The following is a 24,736-nucleotide window of genomic DNA, read 5'->3' as shown; positions in this document are numbered from 1 at the left end:
GCAGCGATGCGGCGCGTACAGCGCTAAAAGTGACGCTTTTATCAGGCGCTGGGGTTCTAATTAAGAGCAGGACTGGGCCAGTAATCCTTCACTGCGTCTGGTGCCAAGGATAACCCTTGATGACCTCTATCCAAGATAAGATATACACATATCTTTTATCTATATCTATGTGCTTTTATTCTAATACTTTGTATATCTTGAATTTATTTATTTATTTATTTTTGGTTTTTGTGTTCCTATGAAACCAATTATTTTGGTATATGTCAGATGTGAATATTTTTAGAAACATTTTTTATTCTTTTTTTATTGGCTCCTGTGATCATAATAAATTGTATATATATTCTTTATACACTGGGTACTATTCTTGTAAATAGCCGTATAAACACCGTTGGTCGCTTAGAACCCCTCAACATTTTATATATATATATATATATATATATATATATATATATATATATGTATAGAGTGTTTCACAGGATATACTACCTCTTGGTATTTTCCTCTGCGTATTTCAGTCACCATATACCACTGAAATCCTCTCTCTTGTGCTCTGCATTTGCAGTCACACTTCATAGGGTTTTTTTTGTCAGGTACTGTGTCTGGCTATATTGTACTGTTATAAGGCTACATTCACTCATAATGTCTGCTACACAGGGTGGGAGATCCGTGGCTGATCCTGCATCATGCAGTTCTGACGCCGCGGATGCACCTGAGGAAAATTTTCCAGCTGAGGGTCCAGGTACCCCTGGTTCAGTACCCCTCAGTCAGCCTGCAGCGCCGGTGGCACACCTAAACCCACCCTGGGCTGCTCTTTCTAATATGCTGACTACACTAGTAACGAGACTTACGCCCCCTGTGGGACATCCTGTGCCATTACAGCCACATATTGTCCCTGCAGTTAATCCGCCATGGATAGATAATCTGTGAACTCAGTTACAGCAATTAAATCAGTCTTTAGTTAAACAAAAACCTAACCCTCGCCCCCCTAGGACCAAAGAGTCATCTAAGAGGGCAATTACTTCCTCACAATCCACGCATGTTACAGATACTTCATCCGATGAAGATGGCGTATACACTGATCCCTCAGACACTGATGCAGATGCTTCTGATGGGGAATCTATTTCACAGGTGGATGTTCCTGACCTCTTGGAGGCTATCAAACTGATTCTTCAGATTGATGATGAATCTGAACCTCCAGATATGTCCAAGAAACCCGATAAGTTCAAACGTCAAAAGGTCACTAAATTAGTTTTGTCCCATTCTGACCATTTAGTTGACATACGTCAGGAATCCTGGGAGTATCCAGGAAGGAAATTCTCCCTGTCTAAGAAGATGCTAGCTCATTATCCCCTCGCTGCAGAGTTAAGTAAAAATTGGGAAACACCGCCACCGGTGGACTCACATGTCGCACGTCTGGTGGTGTCCTCTACTCTGCCTGTCACTTCTCTGAAGGAACCGACGGATAAGCATGTGGAGGGTTGCTTGAAGTCTATTTACACTCTTGCAGGTGCTGTGCATAGTCCCACTATAGTGGCCTCTTGGGCTGTGAAGGCTATTGAAGGCTGGGTTCAAGAAGTTGAAGCGGAGCTACCTTCTAATTTTTCTGATAATGCCAGACAGTGTCTTTCATATATTATCATAGCCTCTCATTATATACAGGAGGCGGCCTCTGATACCGGTGTCCGGTCGGCCAAAGCGTCTATAACGTCCATTTCGGCACGCCAGATTCTGTGGTTGTGGTCCTGGTCTGTGGATCTGGACTCTAAAAAGACCTTGGAGGATCCCCTTCAAGGGAGACATCCTGTTTGGGGAAGATCAGAACAAGACTGCTAAAACTGCATGTCTGTCAAGTACTAATCCTTCGATTCAAAAGGCTAAGAGTATCACCTTTCATTCCTTTCGACCTCCATGTAAAGCAATGGGTCAGGCGTACCCAAAACAGGCTCGCACTTCCAAAACCTCTAAGCCCAAACCTAAACGTCCCTGGGCTGCCCATCAGCCTGCTTCCAGACCAGACAAGCCTGCCGCATGACGGGGCGGGCCTCCCTCTGGGGGATCCCAGGGTAGGAGGCCGACTTCTACGGCTTACTCAGGTATGGTTACAGACCACTTCAGACGCCTGGGTAAGGGAAGTCGTCACTCACAGATACGCCATCTCTTTCATGAAGCGTCCCCCTCGCCAGTTTTGCTTGACAAATATCCCTTCGGATTCGGTAAAAGCAATAACTCTCCATTTGGTGGCACAATCCCTCCTGGACACAGGAGTGGTAGTGCCGGTGCCTCTGGCTCAGGGAGGCAGGGTGCACAATTCAACGCTGTTCCGTAACCGAATGGTTCCTCCTGGCCCATTCTCAACCTCAAGTCTCTGAACAAGTTTGTGAAGGTTTCCAAGTTCTGTATGGAAACTCTTTGCTCTATTGTTCTTGCCTTGGAGCCCATGAACTACATGGTATCCCTGGATATATAGGATGCTTTCCTACATATACCTATTGCCATATCGCATCAGCAATACCTGCAGTTTGCTATTGGCAACCAACATTACCAATTCCAGGCCTTGCCTTTTGGTCTGACCATGGCTCTGCGAATCTTCACCAAGGTCATGACGGTTATGATGGCTCTGCTCCGCCGTCAGGTTATCAGGATCCTGCCGTATCTGGACAACTTGTTGATCCTGGCAAACTCCCCAGAGCTTCTCCTCCATCATCTGGAACTGACGGTCCACTTCCTGCAAGCCCACGGGTGGCTCATCAACTGGAAGAAATCATCCCTGGTCCCTGCTCAGAGCATAGTGCATCTTGGGGGCATTGTTGGACACACACAACCAACGGTCTTGAAGCTTCAGGACAGGATAATATGCTTCCTTTCTCGTCCGCGAGTGTCTATACACTTGGCGATGCAAGTACTAGGCCTCATGGTGTCGGCTTATGACATGGTAGACTATGCTCAATTTCACTCTCGCCCTCTGCAGAAGCTAATCCTTGCCAAGTGGTACGGTCTGCCTCACCGGATCAGGTCTCGCATGATTTCCTTGACTCCGGAAGTTCGTCTGTCACTGAGCTGGTGGCTACAGGACCAACAATTGAGCAGGGGTCATCCCTTCTGGATCTCCAACTGGGTCCTTCTAACGATGGATGCCAGTCTGCGGGGTTGGGGCGCGGTGTTGGAGCAACACTCTCTTCAGGGTCGTGGACCAGGGAGGAATCTCTCCTCTCGATAAATATTCTGGAATTGCGGGCAGTGTTCAATGCTTTGAAACTGGCCCTGCCTCTGGTACAGTACAGGTCTGTTCAAGTACAGTCGGACAACGCCACGATGGTGGCATACATAAATCATCAAGGCGGCACTCAAAGCCGCATGGCGATGTTGGAGGTGTCAAAGATTCTTCAATGGGCGGAACACCATCTGCCAGCCATATCAGCAGTGTTCATTCCGGGGGTCCTCAACTGGGAAGCGGACTTACTCATTCGTCAGGACGTACACTCCGGAGAGTGGAGCCTTCATCCAGAAGTATTTCAACTCCTAGTGGACAAGTGGGGCCTACCAGATGTAGACCTGATGGCATCTTGACACAATCACAAGGTTCCGGTCTTCGGAGCAAGGACAAGGGACCCTCAAGCAGCGTTCGTGGGCGCCCTGGCAACTCCATGGAACTTTTGGCTGCCATATGTGTTCCCTCCAGTGTCACTCCTGCCCAGGGTAATAAGGAAGTTGAAGCAAAAGGAGGAATCCTACTTCTGATCACTCCGGCATGGCCCAGACGGCATTGGTTCTCAGACCTATAGGGTCTCTCGATAGAGCGTCCTCTTCTAGTTCCTCAACGCCCAGACCTCCTCGTTAAGGGCCCCTGTGTTTACCAGGATTTGGCCCGACTGGCTTTGACGGCGTGGCTCTTAAATCTTCAGTTCTGAGGGCCAAAGGTTTTTCTGAGGAGGTCATTCAAACAATATTGAAAGCCCGTAAACCGGCTTCGGCTCGGATTTATTATAGGGTCTATAAATCCTACTTCACCTGGTGTGCGGTAAGAATTTTGATGCATGCAAGTTCAGTACTGCCAAACTACTGGTGTTTTTGCAACAGGGCCTGGACTCAGGCCTTCGTCTGGGCTCCCTCAAGGTTCATGTTTCAGCCTGGTCGGTGTGGTTTCAGAGAAAAATTGCGACTCTGCCTGACGTTCATACCTTCACTCAGGGTGTTTTACGGATTCAACCTCCCTATGTTCCTCCTGTGGCTCCTTGGGATTTGTCGGTTGTTCTGGACACCCTACAAGAGTTTCAGTTTGAATCTCTTGAGTCTGTGAACCTTAAATGGCTTACGCTTAAGGTCTTGTTTTTGCTGGCTATTGCCCCTGCTAGACGGGTTTTAGATCTAGGTGCCTTATCCTGTAGGTCTCCCTTTCCGATTTTCACCGTAACCGTGCGGTCCTTAGAACTCGCCCTGGTTATCTACCTAAGGTGGTGTCATCTTTCCACCTTAACCAAGAGATTGTGGTTCCTGCCTTTATCTCTCCTGATTTGTCCTCCAAAGAACGATCTTTGGATGTGGTACGGGCTCTCCGTATCTATGTGAAGAGAACCGCATCCCTTAGGAGATTTGATTCTCTCTTTGTCCTTTTTGGTTTTCGCAAACTGGCCTGCTAATGAGCAGACTTTGGCCAGATGGATTAGAATGGTGATTGCACAAGCTGATGTCTAGTTGGACTTCCAGCTCCTGCTAATATTAAGGCCCATTCTACTCTGTTGGACCTTCTTGGGTGGCCCGCCGCGGCGCGTCCCTCGAACAATTGTGCAAAGCGGCTACTTGGTCCTCAGTGAACACGTTCATTAGGTACCTTGCCTTTGATACTTCCGCCTCCCAGGATGCTTCCTTTGGACGCCGGATTCTTGTACCCGCTACAGTGCATACCCTCCCATGAGGAACTGCTTTAGGACATCCCCGATGTTATTCCCTTTGGAATACCAGTGTACCCCGCTGCAGAAAAGGAGATTTTTGGTAAGAACTTACCTTTGTTAAATCTTTCTGCAAGGTACACTGGATTCCACAGGGCACCCACCCTGACGCACTTAGCTTCTTTGGGTTTGTATGGCATTAGCCGCTGGTACCTTCTCCTGTCGTGAGAATGTGGTTCGCTGTGGCTACTAACTGTTATCGTCTCTTTTACCTGCTACTGCATTGGACTGGTTAACAAAACTGAGCTCCAGTTCCTGGAGGCGGGGTTATAGTGGATGCGGTGCAAGGCATCCTGGGAACAGTCAAAGCTTTAGTCTGTTGGTGCCTCGGATCAAGATCCAATTCTACACCACAAAGTTATTCCCTGTGGAATCCAGTATACCTCGCAGAAAGATATTTTTGCTGGGTCAGGAGTTATCCCTCTTGTTTGCACAGTCCTGAAAACATGACCTGTTGGGAGTACCTAAGAACTGGAATAGTAATGTTAGGTGTCAATAGAAACTAGTGTTTATGTGAGACTTATACCTCGTTTCCACTAAAGTCCTGGGTCTAACCCGAGATTTGGAACACCGTTCTAAACCAGGTCAGACCTGGGACAGCCCCATTTCCACCGCAGGTCCAATACAGGTGTGGTGCTGACGCTTGGAGATCACCCCATCCTGTAAACGAGTCCTGGGCTGGACAATCTGGGTTACTTGTTTACATCGCAGCTCACCCCCTTCTAGGTACCCTGGAAGGATTCCCAGCCTGGTGATTGAACCCAGGCAGAGCCAGATTTAGACCTCGTGAGGCCCCAGGCAAGATACCGGTTTGGGGCCCCCCCTCCCTCAAACAATCCATAGCATTACAGTATATCTTTGTTCCTGATTGCAGGTGGCATCGCAGGAGTACCTTGGCACGTGCGCAGTCTAGCGACCTACATCACCCCTAATACCCTATTCCATCCTAATACCCTAACCGCTAAACTAACCCTAATACCCTAACCCTATGTTTTCCCTCTTTGTACTATAAAGGTGGGGGGACCTCTCCCCATAACGCCATACATACAACACACAAGCCTGATCTGAAAGTGTGCTAAGGATTAGAAGGTCGCTGCAAGGTGGCATCTGCAGTGGATGCTGTGACAGAGCTGGTGGTGTGGTGGGTTAGGGTACAGTACATGCACAGTAATGTGTGTTACTGTGCCCAGCTTAGTGTCTATGACATGTAACGATGGTGATGCGTCATCACCACAGACGATGGTGGCTTATCTCTCCCAGGCTGCCTGGCACAGGGCTTTTATTTTGCATTTTTACACTGCAAGCACTGGGTGCCTGACTAATATAACAGTGACATTACTGGGGCGCCAGGGTCATTTCACAAGCTAGATGCTGACTACTTAATTAAATTACCCTGCAATTGATGGATGTTGATATAAGCATATAGGTAGACAGTCGTCCCATCCCCCCCTCCCCATTTTTTTATTTTTTTTTTAAAGTACACTATAGGATTTATTTTTTATGGTAGGTGGGGAGTGGACAAGACTGCCTTATATTACAAGTACCCAACATAAAAAAATAATAAATGAATAGGGGTGTGCACCAGCCAGTTTTTTGTGTTTTGGTTTTGTATCTGGATCTTTCTTCGTGTTATGGATCTGGATTGGTTTTGCCAAAAAAAAAAAAAGCATAAAAACAGCTAAAATCACAGAATTTTTTTTTATTTATTTTTTGGTTCCTATGCTATAACATTAATTTCCACTCATTTCCAGTCTATTCTGAATACTGAACACCTCACAATATTGTTTTTAGGCCAAAAGATTACACCGAGTTAGCTGGATGACTATGCTAAGCGACACAAGTGTGCAGCACAAACATGTGCCCCATCTAAGAGTGGCACTGCAGTGGCAGACAGGATGGCAGTTTTAAAAACGAAGGGGGTCATTCCGAGTTGTTCGCTCGTTGCCGATTTTCGCTATATTGCGATTAGTCGCTTACTGCGCATGCGCAAGGTTCGCAGAGCGCATGTGCTTAGTTATTTTACACAAAAGTTAGGTATTTTACTCACGGCATAACGAGGATTTTTCATCGTTCTGGTGATCGTACTGTGATTGACAGGAAGTGGGTGTTTCTGGGCGGAAACTGGGCGTTTTCTGGGAGTGTGCGAAAAAACGCTGGCGTTTCTGGGAAAAACGCGGGTGTGTCTGAAGAAACGGGGGAGTGTCTGGACGAACGCTGGGTGTGTTTGTGACGTCAAACCAGTAACGAAACTGACTGAACTGATCGCAGTGTAGGAGTAAGTCTGGAGCTACTCAGAAACTGCTAAGAAATTTCTATTCGCAATTGTGCTAATCTTTCGTTCGCAATTCTGCTAAGCTAAGATTCACTCCCAGAGGGCGGCGGCTTAGCGTGTGCAATGCTGCTAAAAGCAGCTAGCGAGCGAACAACTCGGAATGAGGGCCTAAGCCCCAAACAGCACATCATGCAAAGAAAAAAAAGAGGTGCAAGATGGAATTGTCCTTGAGCCCTCCCACCTACCCTTATTTTGTATAAACAGGACACGTACAATTTAACAAACCAATCATTTCAGCCCCAGGGTCTTCCATACCACTGTAGCTGAAATGACTGGTTCGTTTGGACCCCCACAAAACAAGCTGGCAATGCTCCAAAGAGCATATAATGCAAAGAAAAGAGGTGCAAGCTTGTATTGTCCTTGGGACCTCCCACCCACCCTTATTTTGTATAAACAGGACACGCACACTTTAACAAACCGATCATTTCAGCGCCAGGGTCTGCCACATGACTGTGGCTGAAATGATTGTTTCCTTTGGGCCCCCACAAAACAAGTTGGCAATTAATCTGTCCCTGCACAAAGTGGCACTACAGAGGCAAGATGTCGTCCTCATCGACCGATTCTTCACCCCCTTCAGTGTGTACATCCTTATACTCGCAGAGTATTAATTCGTCCCCACTGGAATACACCACCACAGGTCCCTCTGTACTTTCTGGAGGCTGGTCTTCCCGGAAGAATCTCTACATTGTGTGGAAGTAACCTCCTATGCTTATCGCTGACAAGGTTACCGGCTGCTCTAAAAACTTTTTCAGAGTACACACTGGAGGGGAGGGGGGGGGGGGGGGGGAAGGGGGCAACTTAGGTAAAATAGAGCCACTTTGTACAGGGGCCTCCAAATTGCCTCTTTTTCCTGCCAGTACAGGTAAGGACTGTCTGAGATGTCTACTTGAATGCTTTCTCTGATGTAATCCTCCATCATTCTTTCAATGCTGGCAGCATCATATGCAGTGACAGTTGACATGTCAGAAATTGTTGGCAGGTCCTTCAGTACTGACTAGATGTCCAAAGTTGGTCCTGCCTCCCCTGCATCCACCGCCAGCGGGTTGGTTAGGAATCAGATTTCTAAGTTGTTTTCTTAGCAGCCCCAGTTGCGGGAGAAAATTAAGAAGGAGCTGTTGCCGTGTCACGTCTCACTTCAGCTAACAGTGTTTTCACCAGCAGGTTTTTGCACCTCTGTAGGCTTGTGTCCGCTAGAAAGAGAGACACCATGTAAGCTTTAAACCTAGGATCTAGCATGGTGGACAAAATGTAGTGCTCTGATTTCAACAGATTGACCACCCTCGGATCCTGGCAAAGCGAATGAAAGGTTTCATCCACAAGTCCCACATACTGTACCGAGCAGAATCGCTCCGTCTTAGCTCCTCCTTCACTTTCTCCAGCTGCTTCTGCAAAAGCCTGATGAGGGGAATGACCTGACTCAAGCTGGCAGTGTTTGAACTGACTTCAGTGTGGCAAGCCATTGGGCGATGATTTCCCTCAGTTTCTCTAAGAGGTTGTCGGCAGTGTGCCTCTTACTGAAACCGGTGATACACAGCGTAGCCTGCCTTGGAACGAGCTGGCGTTTCTGAGATGCTACTACTGGTGCCGCTGCTGTTCTTGCTGAGCAATGCGATACATCTACCCAGTGGGCTGTCACAGTCATATAGTCCTTAGTCTTCCCTGTTCCACTTGTCCATATGTCCATGGTTAAGTAGACAGTGGATACAACTGCATTTTTTAGGACACTGAGGACACATTTTCTGACGTTTCTGTACATTCCCGGTATCGCCTGCCTAGTGAAGTTGAATCTAGACGGGATTTGATACCAGGGACACACTACCTCCATCAATTGTCTAAATCCCATTGCACTAATAGCGGATACTGGATGCACGTCTAACACCAACATAGCTGTCAAGGCCTCAGTTACCCGCTTTGCAACAGGATGACTGCTGTCGTACTTCATCCTCCTCGCAAAGGACTGTTGAACGGTCAATTGCTTAGTGAAAGAAGTAGTGGTGTTCCAACTTCCTCTCCGGGATGATGAACGACTCCCAGCAGCGGCAGCAGTAGGCGTAGCAATGCAAGATGCTCCGGAGGAATCCCGGATAGTAGAGGAGTCAGTCATGCCAGTGACATGGCCTGCAGGACTACTTCTGATCCTGATTGAGGAGGAAATTGACGAGGAGGAGAGTTGTTGGTGTGGTTTGCAGGCGCTTGGATACAACAGGACAAAGGGATTTAGGTGTCCTTGGACTGCTTATGGTCTTAGCCACAGTTTCTCAACTTGACAGTGACTTTCTTCGGCAGGGTCCACAGGTTATCCACAGGTTATCCACAGGATAACATTGTGATGTGATGACTCGACAGCAGATTTGCACCAAACGGTCAAAGCTTTCGGCCTCCCAGCATGCAACGAGCCCGTCCATATATCCCCGCCTCCTGGCTCAGGCACATCAGTTTTTTTGTTTGGTGTGGCAGGAGCCGGACCATGGTCAATGGGCTGCTGGCTTTTAGCAGCCATAAGCTTTTTTATTTTATTTTTATAGTCTAATTTTTTTTTTGCGATCTTTCTAAAAAGTGTCTTATATGTACCTTGGAAAGAGTCGCTCCAACAACTCCCCGTTGGGTCGCGACAATGCTTACCCGCATGTACAGTGCTGTTTCGGCGGGCATCTGTGTAAGATGTACTAGCAAGTTCAGCAGACGTTACCAGGCTGTGGCCGGAGCATGGGGAGAAGGTAAGGCATCGGTTCCGCTTAGTAGGGGAACACACGGACACAGCCGCACTATTTCGGGAGGAGACTACCGAACATCCGTTGACACGGCTGCCACCTTGGGTACACCAGCGCTAGGCCTTAGGAATCATAGGCTCCAGTGGTAGTATGAGGCCGTGATCCCTAGGGTTGATGTCAGCAGTGAGAAGTAAGATGCTCCCTTGGTCGTCCCTCCCCCTGGTTCATGACCAGTTTCCTCCGAGTTCCCCGCCAGTTCACACTTCTGTCTGAGACGCTGTGTATGTAAAAGGACCCAGTCGCAGCATAGGCGGCTGTGTGACTGGTGCATCAGTGTTCACTTGGGCGTCTGTGTTCACTGCAGGTTCATGGGGCGAGTGTGTACACTATTAGCGTCTGGATCCACTCAGCGTTCGCTAACATATTGATCGATCCTGGCAGCAGGGTGAAGTCACCCTGTATTCCACTCTCCTGAGCCAGGTGATACAGCACCAAATCTGGGTATCTTCCTAAGGTGGTGTCTAAATTCCACCTTAACTAAGAAATTGTAGTCCCAGCCGCACCATTCTGCGGGAGATGCATTGTTGGACATAGGTGATCATTCTGAGTTGATCGCTCGCTAGCAGTTTTTAGCAGCCGTGCAAACGCTATGCTGCTGCCCACTGGGAGTGTATTTTAGCTTAGCAGAAGTGCAAATGAAAGGGTCGCAGAGCGGCTACAAAGTTTTTTTGTGCAGTTTCAGAGTAGCTCTAAACCTACTCAGCGCTTACGATTACTTCAGACTGTTCAGTTCCTGTTTTGACGTCACAAACACGCCCTGCGTTTGCTCAGCCACGCCTGCATTTTTCCTGGCACGCCTGCGTTTTTCTGAACACTCACTGAAAACTGTCAGTTGACACCCAGAAATGCCCACTTCATGTCAATCACTCTGCAGTCAGCAGTGCGACTGAAAAGCTTCGCTAGACCCTGTGTGAAACTACATCGCTCAATGTAATAGTACGTTGCGCATACGCATGCGCAGAAGTGCCGTTTTTTTGCCTCATTGCTGCACAGCGAACTAATACAGGTAGCGATCAACTCGGAATGACCACCATAGTCCGTGCCTTAAGGATCTACGTGGATCGTACCAGTGCCATCAGAAAGACAGACACTCTCTTCGTTCTCTACGGATTTCACAAAAGAGGATGGCCTGCTGATAAGCAGACACTGGCGAGGTGGCTTCGGATAACAATTTCAGAAGCAAACTCTCAAGCTGATCTCCCTGTTCCGGCTAATGTCTCTGCTCACTCTGCTCATAAGGTAGGTCCGTCAAGGGCAGCACAACTTGGTGCTTCAGCATAACAGATATGTAAGGCAGCCACATGGTCTTCCATTAACACATTCATTAGACATTATGCCTTGGATAGCTTTGCCTTTCAGGATGCTGAATTCGGGCAAAGGATTCTCCTCTCCAATCAGGAGCGTCCACACCACTAAATTGTTTTGGGACATTCCAATGTTATCCTGTGGATAACCTGTGGACCCTGCCGGTGAAATAATCGTTATGGTAAAACTTACCATTGATAACGTATTTCTCTTAAGTCCACAGGGATCCCACCCTGACGCACCTGATTTGAGTGTCCTTTTCACCCACTAACATCTTCCTTCTTATATGGAAGGGTGTGCATGTGTGTTCTCCTCGCCTGATTAAGGCTCTCTATGATGCTCCTGCCTTGAGCATTGGCAAAACAACTGATTTGCCTGAGCCAGGAGGCGGGAATATATGGACGGGGCCGTTGCATGCTGGGATGCCGAAAGCTTTGACCGTTTGGTGCAAATCTGCTGTCATGTTATCAAATCCCAGTGTTATCCTGTGGACTTTAGAGAAATCACATTAGCAACGGTAAGTTTTACCATAACGATTATTTTTATGAACGTGCTGCAGGTGACGTATAAGGGAGGATGTTCCTAGGTGGTTAACGTCCTTACCCCTAATTATTACACCTTTACATAAGGTACATATGGCAAGACAGTAGTTGTCCGGATTTGGATAGAAATAATTTCAGACCGAAGAGGTGGATTTTTTGGTCTTCTGCCCAGGCATGACGATGGGCTTATTCATCCCACTGTCTCTCCCGGTGCCTGATTTAAACAAACCACATCACCATCAGAATCCTCCTCGTCAACTTCCTCCTCAGCGCCAGCTACGCCCATATCCTCATCCTGGTGTACGTAAACAGTGACATCTTCAATTTGAATATCAGGAACTGGACTGTGGGTGCTCCTTCCAGCACTTGCAGGGGGCGTGCAAATGGTGGAAGGAGCCACCTCTTTCCTTCCAGTGTTGGGAAAGTCAGGCATCGCAACTGCCGACACACTTGGACTCTCCTTGGGGATTTGTGATACCATCTTAGAATGCACAGTTCTTTGCTGTGCATTTGCCAGCTTAACTCTTTTCATTTTTCTAGCGGGAGGATGAGAGCTTCCTTCGTAATGTGAAGCTGAACCACTAGTCATGAACATAGGCCAGGGCCTTCTCAGTTCCTTGCTGCTCTGTGTCGTAAATGGCATATTGGCACATTTACCTTTTTCCTCAGACGATTTCAATTTATTTTTTTGGGTCATTTTACTGAACTTTGGCTTTTTGGATTTTACGTGTCCTCTACTATGACATTGCATTGGCCTTGGCAGACGACGTTGATGGCATTTCATCGTCTGTCATGACTAGTGGCAGCAGCTTCAGCACTAGGAGGAAGTGGTTCTTGATCTTTGCCTATTTTATCCTTCAAATTTTTGTTCTCCATTATTTTTCTGGAGTTATGTAACAATATGCAGCACAGGAGAGCGTACTCCTAAACCATACACACATGATAAAGCCTGTAAAAATTATTTGGATAATAACACTTTTATTTGGATTTATTATAATAATATGCAGCACATGAGAGCGTACCCCTACACCACTCAGGGCACTCCCTGTAAAAATGATTTGGATTAAATAATAATAACCCCTTTATTTGGAGTAAATAATAAACAGCACAGGATAGCACCACTGGACTTATACGGCTGTACCGTTGGACTTATACGGCTGTACCGTTGGACTTATACGGCTGTACCGTTGGATTTATATGGCAGCACCACTGGACTGGACTTGTACAGCAGCAACACTGGACTTATGGCAGCACAGGACACCACCACTGTGACTGGACTCAGGCCCGGCGCTACCCACTCAGCGAAGGGATGCAGTGCAGGGAGGCGCTGGGACAGAGAGGCGCTTTCCCTGCTCTGAATCCCTTCACTGCTGCGCCGTCCTGTCCCCCCTGCTGCTGCTGCTGTGTCTGTCACTGTATGACAGTCACTGGCAGCAGCGCCTGCAGAATCAAATACCTCCTGCCTCCCCTCCCCGTGTGACAGAAGGGGGCGGAGCTAAACGGGCCGAAAGGGGGCGGGGCTAAACGGGACAGAAGGGGCGGAGCTACACTGACCAGGCTGCAGTACAGAGGGAGACTGGCTTAGGTAAGTGGTGTGTGTGTGTGCATATATGGTGGGTGTGTATGTGTGTGTATATATGTGTGAATTGTGTGTGTGAGGTATGTCTGCGTACGCGCACTTTATGGACGCTAGTACTGGGGGGGGGCATTACGTATAATGACGCTACTACTGGGGGAGACCATTACATGCAAGGACGCTACTACTACTGGGGGGGCATTACGTATAAGGACGCTACTACTACAGGGGGGCATTACGTGAAACTACGCTACTACTGGGGTGGCCATTATTTATAAGGACGATACTACTACTAGGGGGGAATTACGTATAAGGATGTTACTACTACTGTGGGTGCACTACGTATAAGGATGCTACTACTACAGGGGGGGCTTTACGCGTAACGACGCTACTACTACTGGGAGGGTGCATTACGTATAAGGACGCTACTACAGGGGGGGCATTATGCGTAACAACGCTACTACTGCTGGGGGGGGGGCATTACTTATAAGGACGCTACTAGTACTACGGGGGAATTACATATAAGGAGGCTTCTACTGGGGGTGCATTATGTATAAGGACGCTACTACTACTGTGGGGCATTACGTATATGGACGATACTACTATTATGGGGAACTACGTATAAGGACGCTTTTACTACTGGGGGTGCACTACGTATAAGGACGCTACTACTGCTGGGGGGGCATTACGTATAAGAACGCTACTACTACTACTTGGGGGCATTATATATAAGGACGCTACTATTACTTGGGGGGCATTACGTATAACAATGCTACCACTACTAGAGGGGCATTACGTATAAGGATGCTACTACTGGGGGGGCATTATGCATAAGGACGCTACTACTACAGGGGGGGGGCATTACATGTAAAGATGCTACTACTGGGGGGGCCATTACGTATAAGGACGCTACTAGTACTGTGGGGGGGCATTACGTATAAGGATGCTACTACTACTAGGGGGGAATTACGTACAAGGACGCTTCTACTACTGGGGGTGCACTACGTATAAGGACGCTTCTACTACTGGGGGGGGGGCATTACGTATATAAGGACGCGTCTACTACTGGGGGTGCACTACGTATAAGGATGCTACTACTACTCGGTGCATTATGTATAAGGATGCTACTACTACTGGGGGGGCACTACGTATAAGGATGCTACTACTACTGGGGGGCATTATGTATAAGGATGCTACTACTACTGTGAGTGCATTATGTATAAGGGTGCTGCTACTACTGGGGGGGCATTATGTATAAGGGTGCTACTACTACTGGGGTGCATTACATATAAGGACGCTACTACTACGGGTGGGGCATTACGTATAAGATTAATAAGATTGTGCTACATTGTGGCGTAATTTTAAATGGGGGTACTATTGTGTGGCCATGCCCCTTAGTTGTGAGACCACACCCCTTTTCCCGGCGCACGCCAACGGAATATGGGAGGGCGCAATTTTATAGTTTGCAGGGGGGCGCCGAACACCCTAGCACCGGCCCTGACTGGACTGATGCAGCACAAGACACCACCACTGGACTGATGCAGCACAAGACAGCACCACTGAAATAATACAAAAGAGCAGGTCGCCACCCCACGTACCACGCCACATTCCCGCACAGACACTGAGGAGACACGTCCTTTTCGCTACACTCTCCAGGACTGGAGTGAAGATGGTGGGGCGGGAGGCGCGAAATATACAAAGTCCGGGTCTCGCGAGAATCCGACACCAGGATGATAACGTTTTACCTCGTTCTGGGAACCGAGTCTGGCGGGAAAAACCGAGCCGGACTCGGATCGAGGGTGTTCGGTGGTTTCGGATTTTCAGAATCCGAACCCGCTCATCCCCATAAATGAATAGTCATCCTGAATTGATGTACTAATACTACTATTATCATGACCATGTTGTATATTGCAATATACTTGTAATATAAGGCAGTGCTGTTCATTCCCCACCTATCATAAAAAATAAATCCTATATAATTCAAGCATCATTATGTAGTAACTTACTTAACTGACAATATATGTTGTTTGTTGTTCACACAATACCTGCTTGCTGCTCTGTGAGTCTGTGACTGTCATCCAGAACCCGATTCCTCACTCAATCAGTGATTGACTGTCTGGCATTCTGACACTTCCTCTGTCCCTCAGCTCCCCACTTCTGGGTGCTGGCAGTGGCAGCTGCTACTGTGCTGGGGCTGGATGGTGGGCCCTCCCCTCCGCAGTGGGACTCTGGGAGTGGGAACCACTCAGAGTGCAGGCGGGTCTCGTAATTCTCCTTTGAGAACGTTTTGATGGCCAGGATTTCTTTATGGGGCCCCTTGTGTCCCACTGGGCCATAGATGGGTGCCTAGGTTGCCTTGTGGGAAATTTGTGGTATTTTCAGGTCAGCGGAAAACGGGTATAAATTAACGTTTGATTCCCATCTACAGGACAACCCATGTTCTAATGTGGGTGGATGATCACAATCTCCACTTAATCAATGCTTTTTATGTGAAGTAGCTGCAAGATATCCCCATATACAAGACTGGGTTTCTTAGATTGTTCCTAATACAGTGGTGATTCTGCTATATCGTGTCTAGTGTCTTAGACAAAACCTTGAAAATAATGACACCATCAATACTAGAAGAAACTGGGTATTAGCCAAAGAAAGGAATGTATGAGTGAGTCTGTAGAATAGCAAGATTATTTTTTAATAGTCCTGTGTGACCAATTGCTTACATTTTGCACTGTAGGATCTGAGGTACATTGCCATAATAAGTTAATAACAACTATTGTTTTTTTGCCGTTTTTTCACTTTTCTGCTTTTTTATTAAGGCGTCACTGAAAGGTACACTCTCTCACCCCCCTTAATGTCTTTCAGCGTATTTTGGGATTTGTACTGTGCAGCACCTGACAGAAGAGAGACATGTGAACACTCGAGTGAAGCCAAGGCGTTCCATGATTATGTAAGTCATTCTATGCTACGCATATATCTTACTGAGTTTTTGATTCATATGGTTTATTTTCATTTGCACTGCAATGAATAACAGGAAGACAAACAATTATTTTATTAATTCCAAAGTTATTATGCGGAATGCTGTAGGTGTATAAGTGTTTTGCCTTATATGATTGATGGAGATTTGTTTTTAATTGGAAGATAAATATTAGTAATACAAGGAGCACATCAATTGTTTAAGGGTGAAACAAACATATACACAGTGCAATGCTGCACTAGACTCTAAGTAGTGTAGTATATGTTCTCTTAGGATTTATTCCCCTCACCTTCACCACATTTTACAGATCTTTTATTAGACTCTGGTTGAACATAGGAAAACAGCTGGAATGGCTTTAAGAAAAAAGTAAGAAACAGCAGCAATGTGAGCCAAGGAAGCCTGTTTGCGTGCATCTATTGTACTTGGCTGTGGCACATTTGTGTGTGATTCAGGCCGAACATAAATTCTAGTGGGCAGGCTGTGGGCTTTCTCTTTAATTGGAGCCTCTGTGGTTCAGGAAATACATTCCCCATGGATGCTTGGTGAAAAATTCAGCAGGCACCTTCTATGTATTTAGTTAACCCTTTCTCTACTAGACACGTAATGTGGAAGAAAGTATGGGAGAAAGTAAGAAAATCATTGAATAGCTCTTTGGGTGCCAGATGTTTTTTTATTACTCCATCATTTTGAAGCCAAACAAACGTAGCCAAATTTCCCTTCACCGCTATAATCGTAGGTTCCTGCCTTATATAGATTTACATTAAGATCATGTAATGGAATCTTACAGTAACCAGGAATTTTACATAATTATATATCTTCCAAGTTTTAATGCTAAGGATTTGGGACAAACGTCCTTGTTTCACCATTCCATCACCTCATTCCCATTTCCCTCCCTTAAATACTCCCCTTGAACATTGTGCATACAATAACTGGTGTGTGTGTGTGGATTATCTATGCACAGTTATGAAGATCAGTCATGAATGGGACCTACCTTCCTCCTCAATCGCAACTGTGTCCTTATATCCAGCTATTAGGGTGTCTCTGCCAAGTGCCTATGTTAATCCCTTGATCAGTTGCCCTAATGAGTGTTTTGCCAGGCAAAAGGCTTTTCACTGTTTGATAAACAAACCTCTAAAACTAAATTTCCATGTGATATTCCCTTTATATGGTTACTTTAAGAGATTTCAGTGAATAAACAGTTTGTTTGTATATGCATGTGTGTATACTGTACATGTAAAACAAGAGACTTATTTTGATTGTCACTGTGTTTATGTACCTACACATTTAATAATATGTGTCACAAGCATGGAAACTGATTGTATATTTGCTACATACATAGGAATATGACTGATGTTCCTTCACAAACTTTGCACATACAGTAGGTTATACTGGACATACTGCATTTTGATATCAACCATGCATATTTGATACATGAATAGGGTAATTAGTACATATGTAATTTTGTACAGTTAGTGTATTGCTTTGTGATGGACATATCCATACATATCTGATGGTAGCAGTATGACTAAATGATTCTCCACTAGCATTATAGAGGAGCATACAGTTTTGGGTCGCTCTGGTTTATATGTCTGTATTACAAAGTTGCCCATTGCAGGCTCAAAGCATTTATACTGTGACTACGATTTAGCTATTTAATAACTGAGCACTATCATCAAGTGTGTGGTATGATACATCAACACCATAATGTCAACCTTGTCAGAATATGAACAGTATTCAGGATGTCGATGTGTTCAGAATGTCGATACTGATACAGTATATGCATGTGTTGACATTATTATCATTATTGTTACTTTTTATTTATAAGGCGCCACAAGTGTTTCGCAGTGTCGTACAAGGACAGTACAGGGAGACAAAACTTAGCATTACAGTAAATAAATAACAGAAATAGAGTACTGGTAACAAAGAGCACCACAATTCTCAAGACATAACAGCTAAGATGTAAGTAGTGAGGGAGTGATCATCGTATTACTAGGGGCTTGTGGTCATAGATGGAGATGAGCCTTTACCAGCAGGAGAGAAAGCGGTAAAGATGGTCGCTGAGTAGGGGAGAGCTGTGAGTGAAATGTGTTGAGAAGAGGGCTTAGATAACAAGAGGAAAGAGGGCTCTGCTCTGAAGAGCTAACAATCTAGTGGGAAATGTCGACAGACAGATGACATGAGGTGCAAGCAAGCGGGAGGTAGCCTGATGGCAGGGTGTAAGCACAGCGGAGATGGTCAAGGCATGAGGCAGGGGGATGGAGGAGCGGCCTCAGGACTAGGTTATGCATCGGAAAGGTACGCTTTGATGAATAGGTGGGTTTTTAGTGCCTGTTTGAAGCTTTGCAAGGTCGGAGAGAGTCTAATGGAGTGGGGGAGTGCGTTCCACTGGAGGGGTGCAGCACGGGCATAGTCTTGAACTCGAGCATGGGAAGCAGTTACCAGGGCAGTGGTGAGGCGACGGTCATTGGTCGACCGTAGGGGGCGGGAGGGAGTATGAAGGGAGAGGAGGTTGGAGATGTAGGGAGCAGTGGAATTAGAGATAGCCTTGTATGTGAGGGTGAGGAGTTTGAAGAGGATTCTGTAGGGGAATAGGAATGGGACATTATGATTGGGACATTGTGATTTAAAATGCGTCGACATTCTGAACCTGTTGATATTTTGATTGTCAATATTCAGAACATGTCAACATATCTGTATTGACATTCTAAATGTCGTCACCCTTATTGGAATCATCAAAAATGACTAAATATTTTTAGCTTTATTTTTTATAATACAGTATTAAAAATATAAGTTGATTGCTATTTTGTGTGACTTTTATGTTGCGAAAAATACAGTACTTTTACGGTTTTAATGTTGGATCTGCAGCTGTTGTTTTATAGTTGTCTTCATCCTTCTATCTCAATGACCTGTCACTTTTTACTGTGTTGTAGCTACTTAGTATTAGCACTGATAAACTGCTTCTGTTGTATGTAGCCTAGGTAACCTGTGCAGCTATCAAGTGCAGAAACAAAATAAGTTCTTGCTGCTGGCTTGGAAACATAAATATTCCAAAAATAAAACAGAGAAGCTTATGTTATTGTTGTAACATTGCTGCCAGATGACATGACATGTATTTGTAAACATTAAAACAAACTTTTTTTTTTCTTAACGTTCTTTAATTAGTAACCAGATTAGTAAACAGAATAATAGGAATTCACTTGGGTGTGTTATTAATAAAAACTGTTCTACAGAAAATTGTGTTGAAAAAGTGTCTTCATAGCAACTAGATAAATGTTTGCTTCCAGTTTATAAACTACCAGAAAATGATATCGACCTGAGTAGTTGCTAAGAGAACCACTTTTTTTTTTTACACTAGTAAGCCCCTATTCAATTGTCTGCAATAAATTACCAGCGATAATTCTCCATAGGCTTACTGCGAATTTCACTTCACAACATCTCAGCAGGTGATAAGCTTTGGGAAAATATCGATAGTTGGATTTAAGAACCCCAAATCTTTTTATTGTGATCAATAGTAGACTTGTATACTATGTTCCTATCGTAGTTGAAATTTCTTTGGGGTACAGGGACAGGCACATTTCCCCATTTTCTCCTAAACTTATCTTTGATTTTGATGGCAAGAATTATCGCAGGTATCCCGCTTGCTCAACTATGTAATTGAATAGTGTGAATCATGGGTGTGCGCAAACCTGCTATAACTTGCTTTTTGCTGTCATTTTTTTAGCGGTGCCCACAAAAAGTCCAAATTTGGCTTGAATCCCCATAGTTATTTTTTTTTTCATTTTTATTATTATTTGTGGGATTCTCCCCGAAAATGGGTGTTTTCGTGGGATTTCCCACAAATAAGAAGTATCTGCAGATTGTATGAATGGGAGACAGCAGCAGATATCAGATCTATGCACCAGTAGCTAACGTCATCTGAATATGGCATTAGCCATTGTAGCCTACGGGCTACATATGGCAAAAACATTGGGAGAGGAATCCGTAGGCTCCCTTGCTGGCAGGCACCAATTGCGAATGTGTTCTCAGCATATTGCTAATGTGCAGTATTGCACATGGCACCAGAAGAAGTAGTAAAGGGATTGCTAATATGATCCCTTCACTTCTTACAACGGGATAGGCTCCTTTCTGAGCCCCTGTTGCTTTTGCTGTGGGTGTATTCTAATACATTCGGATGAACCACATAGTGGCAATAAGAAATTATAATTATTGGGTCTAGGACACAATAATTAATAAATAAATAAATATTCCCTGTATTGCCCATTGCCAGGGATGGAACACTGCATCATGGGGGTCCCCTGGCAAAATTTGGTGAGGGGTCCTGGCTGTTAAGTCCACATTCCCACGACCCCTGCTGCTGCTTCTGAGCACGTGTGGGGACACAGCACATGGAAAGTGAAGCTCAGTTATGGCTTCACTGCATTTGCGCTGGCATGAAAGTGGTAGACGCAGTGGCAGAACCACCTCCTTTGCATGGAGTGTGCCTGCCTGTCTCCAGGCCCTGTATCCACTGCACTACCATGTTTTTTGAGGGGCTTCCATCTATTAGGCAATTCAAGTATTTATGTTACAATTCAAAACTTAAACTTTTCAGAGGTTGATATTTTCTATAGGTATCATTTTCCTTGAAGGTTTTTTGATAACATCTCCATTATTAATGGCACAGCTCTTTGCATTTCATTCCTTCTTATGTAGAATTTCTCTAAAAGAGCAATTTCTGAAATATGTTTGGAGCCAAATTGTTATTTTGTTGGCATATAGATGAGGTAGGGAGATAGGTGGGAACCTCTTTTACTCAAATGTAACTTTGACAATATTTTCAAGGTTTATGAGAGAGTTTTAATTTTAGCTCTAGGCACTGAAATTGGCTTTTCCAGCAGTCGCATCAGTATGATGGCTCAGTGGAAAGATTGCACAATTTTAGAGGTATTACTTTAAAATGATACATTTAGAGCACTGTATACTACCCATATCAATACAGGCATAGAAACTGGGCTAGATACTAGATTTATATTCTTTCTTTCTTTCTTTCTTTCTTTCTTTCTTTCTTTCTTTCTTTCTTTCTTTCTTTCTTTCTTTCTTTCTTTCTTTCTTTCTCACCTACCCTACTCACACCACTTCATTCATTCATCTCCTCTTCTCAAATCAGCATTCAACACAGTGTAATGTCAGACTACAGCAGTGGTTCCAAAACTTTTTTGAATCACGGTGCCCTAGAGTATCAGATTATTTTCATGGCACCTCCTAGGCCAAAGGTTTCTTTTTTTTTTTTAAATTGACTTTTCTTTTTTAATTAAGTAAATTGTGTTTATCGGTCTTCCTTAGGTTCAGTTATATGGTGAGGCACATGATTCACTTCTGTTTGTCTACATGTTTTATGATTGGAAGCCACAAACGCTGGTTTACATTGTCCATAAATAACTTGACTTGGTCGTGGACCACCACTTCAAGGCACCCCTGCAAGTGTCCACAGTTTGAGAACACCTGGACTACAGGGTTGCAGATATATCTCATGGACATTCTGAGAAAGTTTGCACGTATGCCCTAGTGTTTCCTGAGGATAACAGTAGTGTTATGTTGCACAAATAATATAACCATGAGAGTCAGCTCTAGTTCTATACTGGTCTAGTTCTATCTTTATTAAATACAGGAAAATAGTGCATATAGTATAGATCTAGAGCTGTATCTCACTCATATTCTGTTTGCAGCACAATCTCAATTGCCAGTTTTCTTGAGGAAACACTAGAGAAGAACAAGCAATAATTACATCTAGGTGTTGGAGAGTTTATTTACCAGAAGGTGGTGTTCTACAAGACAATGGAAACTGCCCTCCAGCATACAGATGGTCGAGGGAGAGTGAGGTCATCATCACACTGTGTTTAGTATATTCTGGCTTCTGGGATATTGTCAGACTCTGTCGAGTCCAAGAGATCACCATCTATTTCAGGAATAAAACTCTCAGAGTTGACTACATAGTATATAGCAGGTAAAACATACCTCCCAACTGTTATGATTTTCGCAAGACAGTCCCGTTTTTTTGAGACTGTCCCGCTGTCCCACCCCTGGGCAGCAGTGTCCCGCGGTAGGGGCAGTTGGGGAGGCACTTGCACTCGCTGATCTGCTTAGCATGCGCACACAGCGTCTATTCACGCAGACAGAGGGAGAGGTGGCATGCCAGCAGCTAACTGAGCGCTGGCCATGTCCCCATGGTGCAGAGAAACGGGGGCCGTGGCTCGTGTTCGCGGCATTACCGCAAAGCCATGCCCCTTTCACCAAAGCCATGCCCCTTTTCTTAAGCCATGCTCCCTTTTTCCGGTGGGCGTGGCTTCGTCGCGCAGGAGTCCCTCTTGCTGCTGCAATAAAGTTGGGAGGTATGGGTAAAGCATTCCAACAGTAAATATCCAACTCATGTGAATACCATAAGTTATCATACTTTCTCATGTCATTTTGTGCAATTTGTTTGTATCTTGATCCTCCTCAGTGTATAGCACTCAATAAATAAAGGAGGATAATCAAAGTAAGTTATGTCATTGTTCTGCTGACTCATCAGACACGAGCAGGTTTTTCCCGCAGCCACAGGGTTTTCCAATTCAATTACAGGAGAAAAATTACACCGTCTTTTTTTCACACACCTCCACAGAGAGTCTGATTTTTCCTAAAATCATTGGAATTTGCATTGGCACACTTGCACAGTTTCCAGTTAGCTTAATTAGGCAGTAATTACTCACTGCCCGAAACAGGGTCTTCTCGTCCAGCGTTGGGATCCGGACTCCTGCAGCAGCGGTGAGTGTGATGTGTGTGTAAGTGTGTGTGTTAAACCTCCTCCCACGGAGGCAGCTGCTGGGAGAACTACATCTATCAGCAACCACCTCGCCTCCCAGGCTTTTCAGAACTGCATTTTTTTTTTAAACCAAAATTGGGTGCAAAGTCTGAAAGTTTTTTTTACAGCCTAAACCTGGCATCCAATTGCATTCCCCCATAAACTCCAGTGAAACTGTGGCAGTTTTTATGAAACCTAGCAGCAAATTAAGTTTAAGATTAAGCTTCTTTTACTGAGCAAATAACATTTTTGAAGATGTTCTCTACCTATTGTTTTACTACTCCATCCACTTTTTTGTGTAGATATTTTAATAATAGATTTTTTTTTCTGCTTACAACATCACAGATTTTTGACACTGATATAATACTGATACTCTGAGTAACCTGAGTGGCCTTACTCTACCACCCCCAGGGATTCCCTTCTCAACATCAGTGACTCCAGTAACTCCAGTTACTGACTCCTCCCACTGCATACAGGGTGGGTAACTCGCTTTGCCCTATTCTGGTGATAACAGGATTGCAAGCAGCAAGTCCACTTGCTGAAGGTACTATACTTGGAGGAATCACAGCATACAGATATTCTGAAGTACAGTCCTCTATGATATACATACACTACAGAGCCACATCGGCTTTTTTTCATAAGATGACACAATACAGCAGGTTGTTATCCTGCCCCTAGACCTCTAAGACTAGTACACAAATCAGACAACTCTTTTTCATAAATACAACGCACAGTCACAAGAACTAGTCAGTTGCATTCTTCCTTTCATATACTGTACCTGTGATCCAAATCATTTTGGCTTAATCTGATTTAGCACATAGCTGACTCTTTCCTTAACACCCTCTTAGAAAACTCCACAATACAGAATATTCCCTGGAGTGCACTGAATGGAAACAAAGGTATGGTCAGTTAGCACTAAACATTTTGCTATGACCGAGATAATAATTTCCATATCACTTCCTACAGTATTTTAGAAAACAAGGTGTTTCCTTATAAAATAAAATACTAAATAAATAATTAAAACATGCAACTACAGCATGTTAATCATAATTGCCTACTTTTGGGCTGCTCTCTCCGGGAGAGAGCAGCCGGTCGGCTCAGCAGTGAGGTGACGCGCAGAGTGGAGCGTGCCAGAGGCGGAACAGGGGGTGGGGCTGCTGGAAGGCGTCATGTAAGCCACGCCCCCACTGTGTAATGCAGCTATTACCGGCATTATACAGCAGGGGGCGTGGCTATGACGACGCGATTCAACAAGAATCGCGTCATTGCATGCCCGGACCGCCCACTGTACTCGCAAAGTGGGCGGCCGGGCAGGGGGTGACCCCTGAAATCGGGAGACTTGCCTGCTCTTCCGGGGGGCCGGGAGGGTCACTCTATTTTCGGGAGCCTCTCGCCCATTCCGGGAGGGTAGGCAAGTAACGATGTTAATATACATTAAACATACTGTAAAATACATACAAATACACATTCCTTGCC

The 24,736-nt window shown here is 45.2% G+C and overlaps 1 protein-coding gene across 2 annotated transcripts in view; it reads left to right on the top strand.

Annotated features, from left to right (window-relative positions):
* Positions 1–24,736, top strand: part of SSBP4 (single stranded DNA binding protein 4) — an 837,412-nt gene that overhangs the window by 347,490 nt on the left and 465,186 nt on the right. For both annotated transcript variants that reach the window (XM_063914741.1, XM_063914742.1), the window contains one exon: positions 16,332–16,416. In XM_063914741.1, the coding sequence (XP_063770811.1) occupies positions 16,332–16,416 (85 nt within the window). The remainder of the gene's footprint in view (positions 1–16,331; positions 16,417–24,736) is intronic.

Source organism: Pseudophryne corroboree, chromosome 1, assembly GCF_028390025.1.
Source record: "Pseudophryne corroboree isolate aPseCor3 chromosome 1, aPseCor3.hap2, whole genome shotgun sequence".
NCBI classification, from domain to species: Eukaryota; Metazoa; Chordata; class Amphibia; order Anura; family Myobatrachidae; genus Pseudophryne; species Pseudophryne corroboree.
Note: the sequence above shows the minus strand (reverse complement) of the source record. Positions and strands in the feature narration are given on the sequence as shown.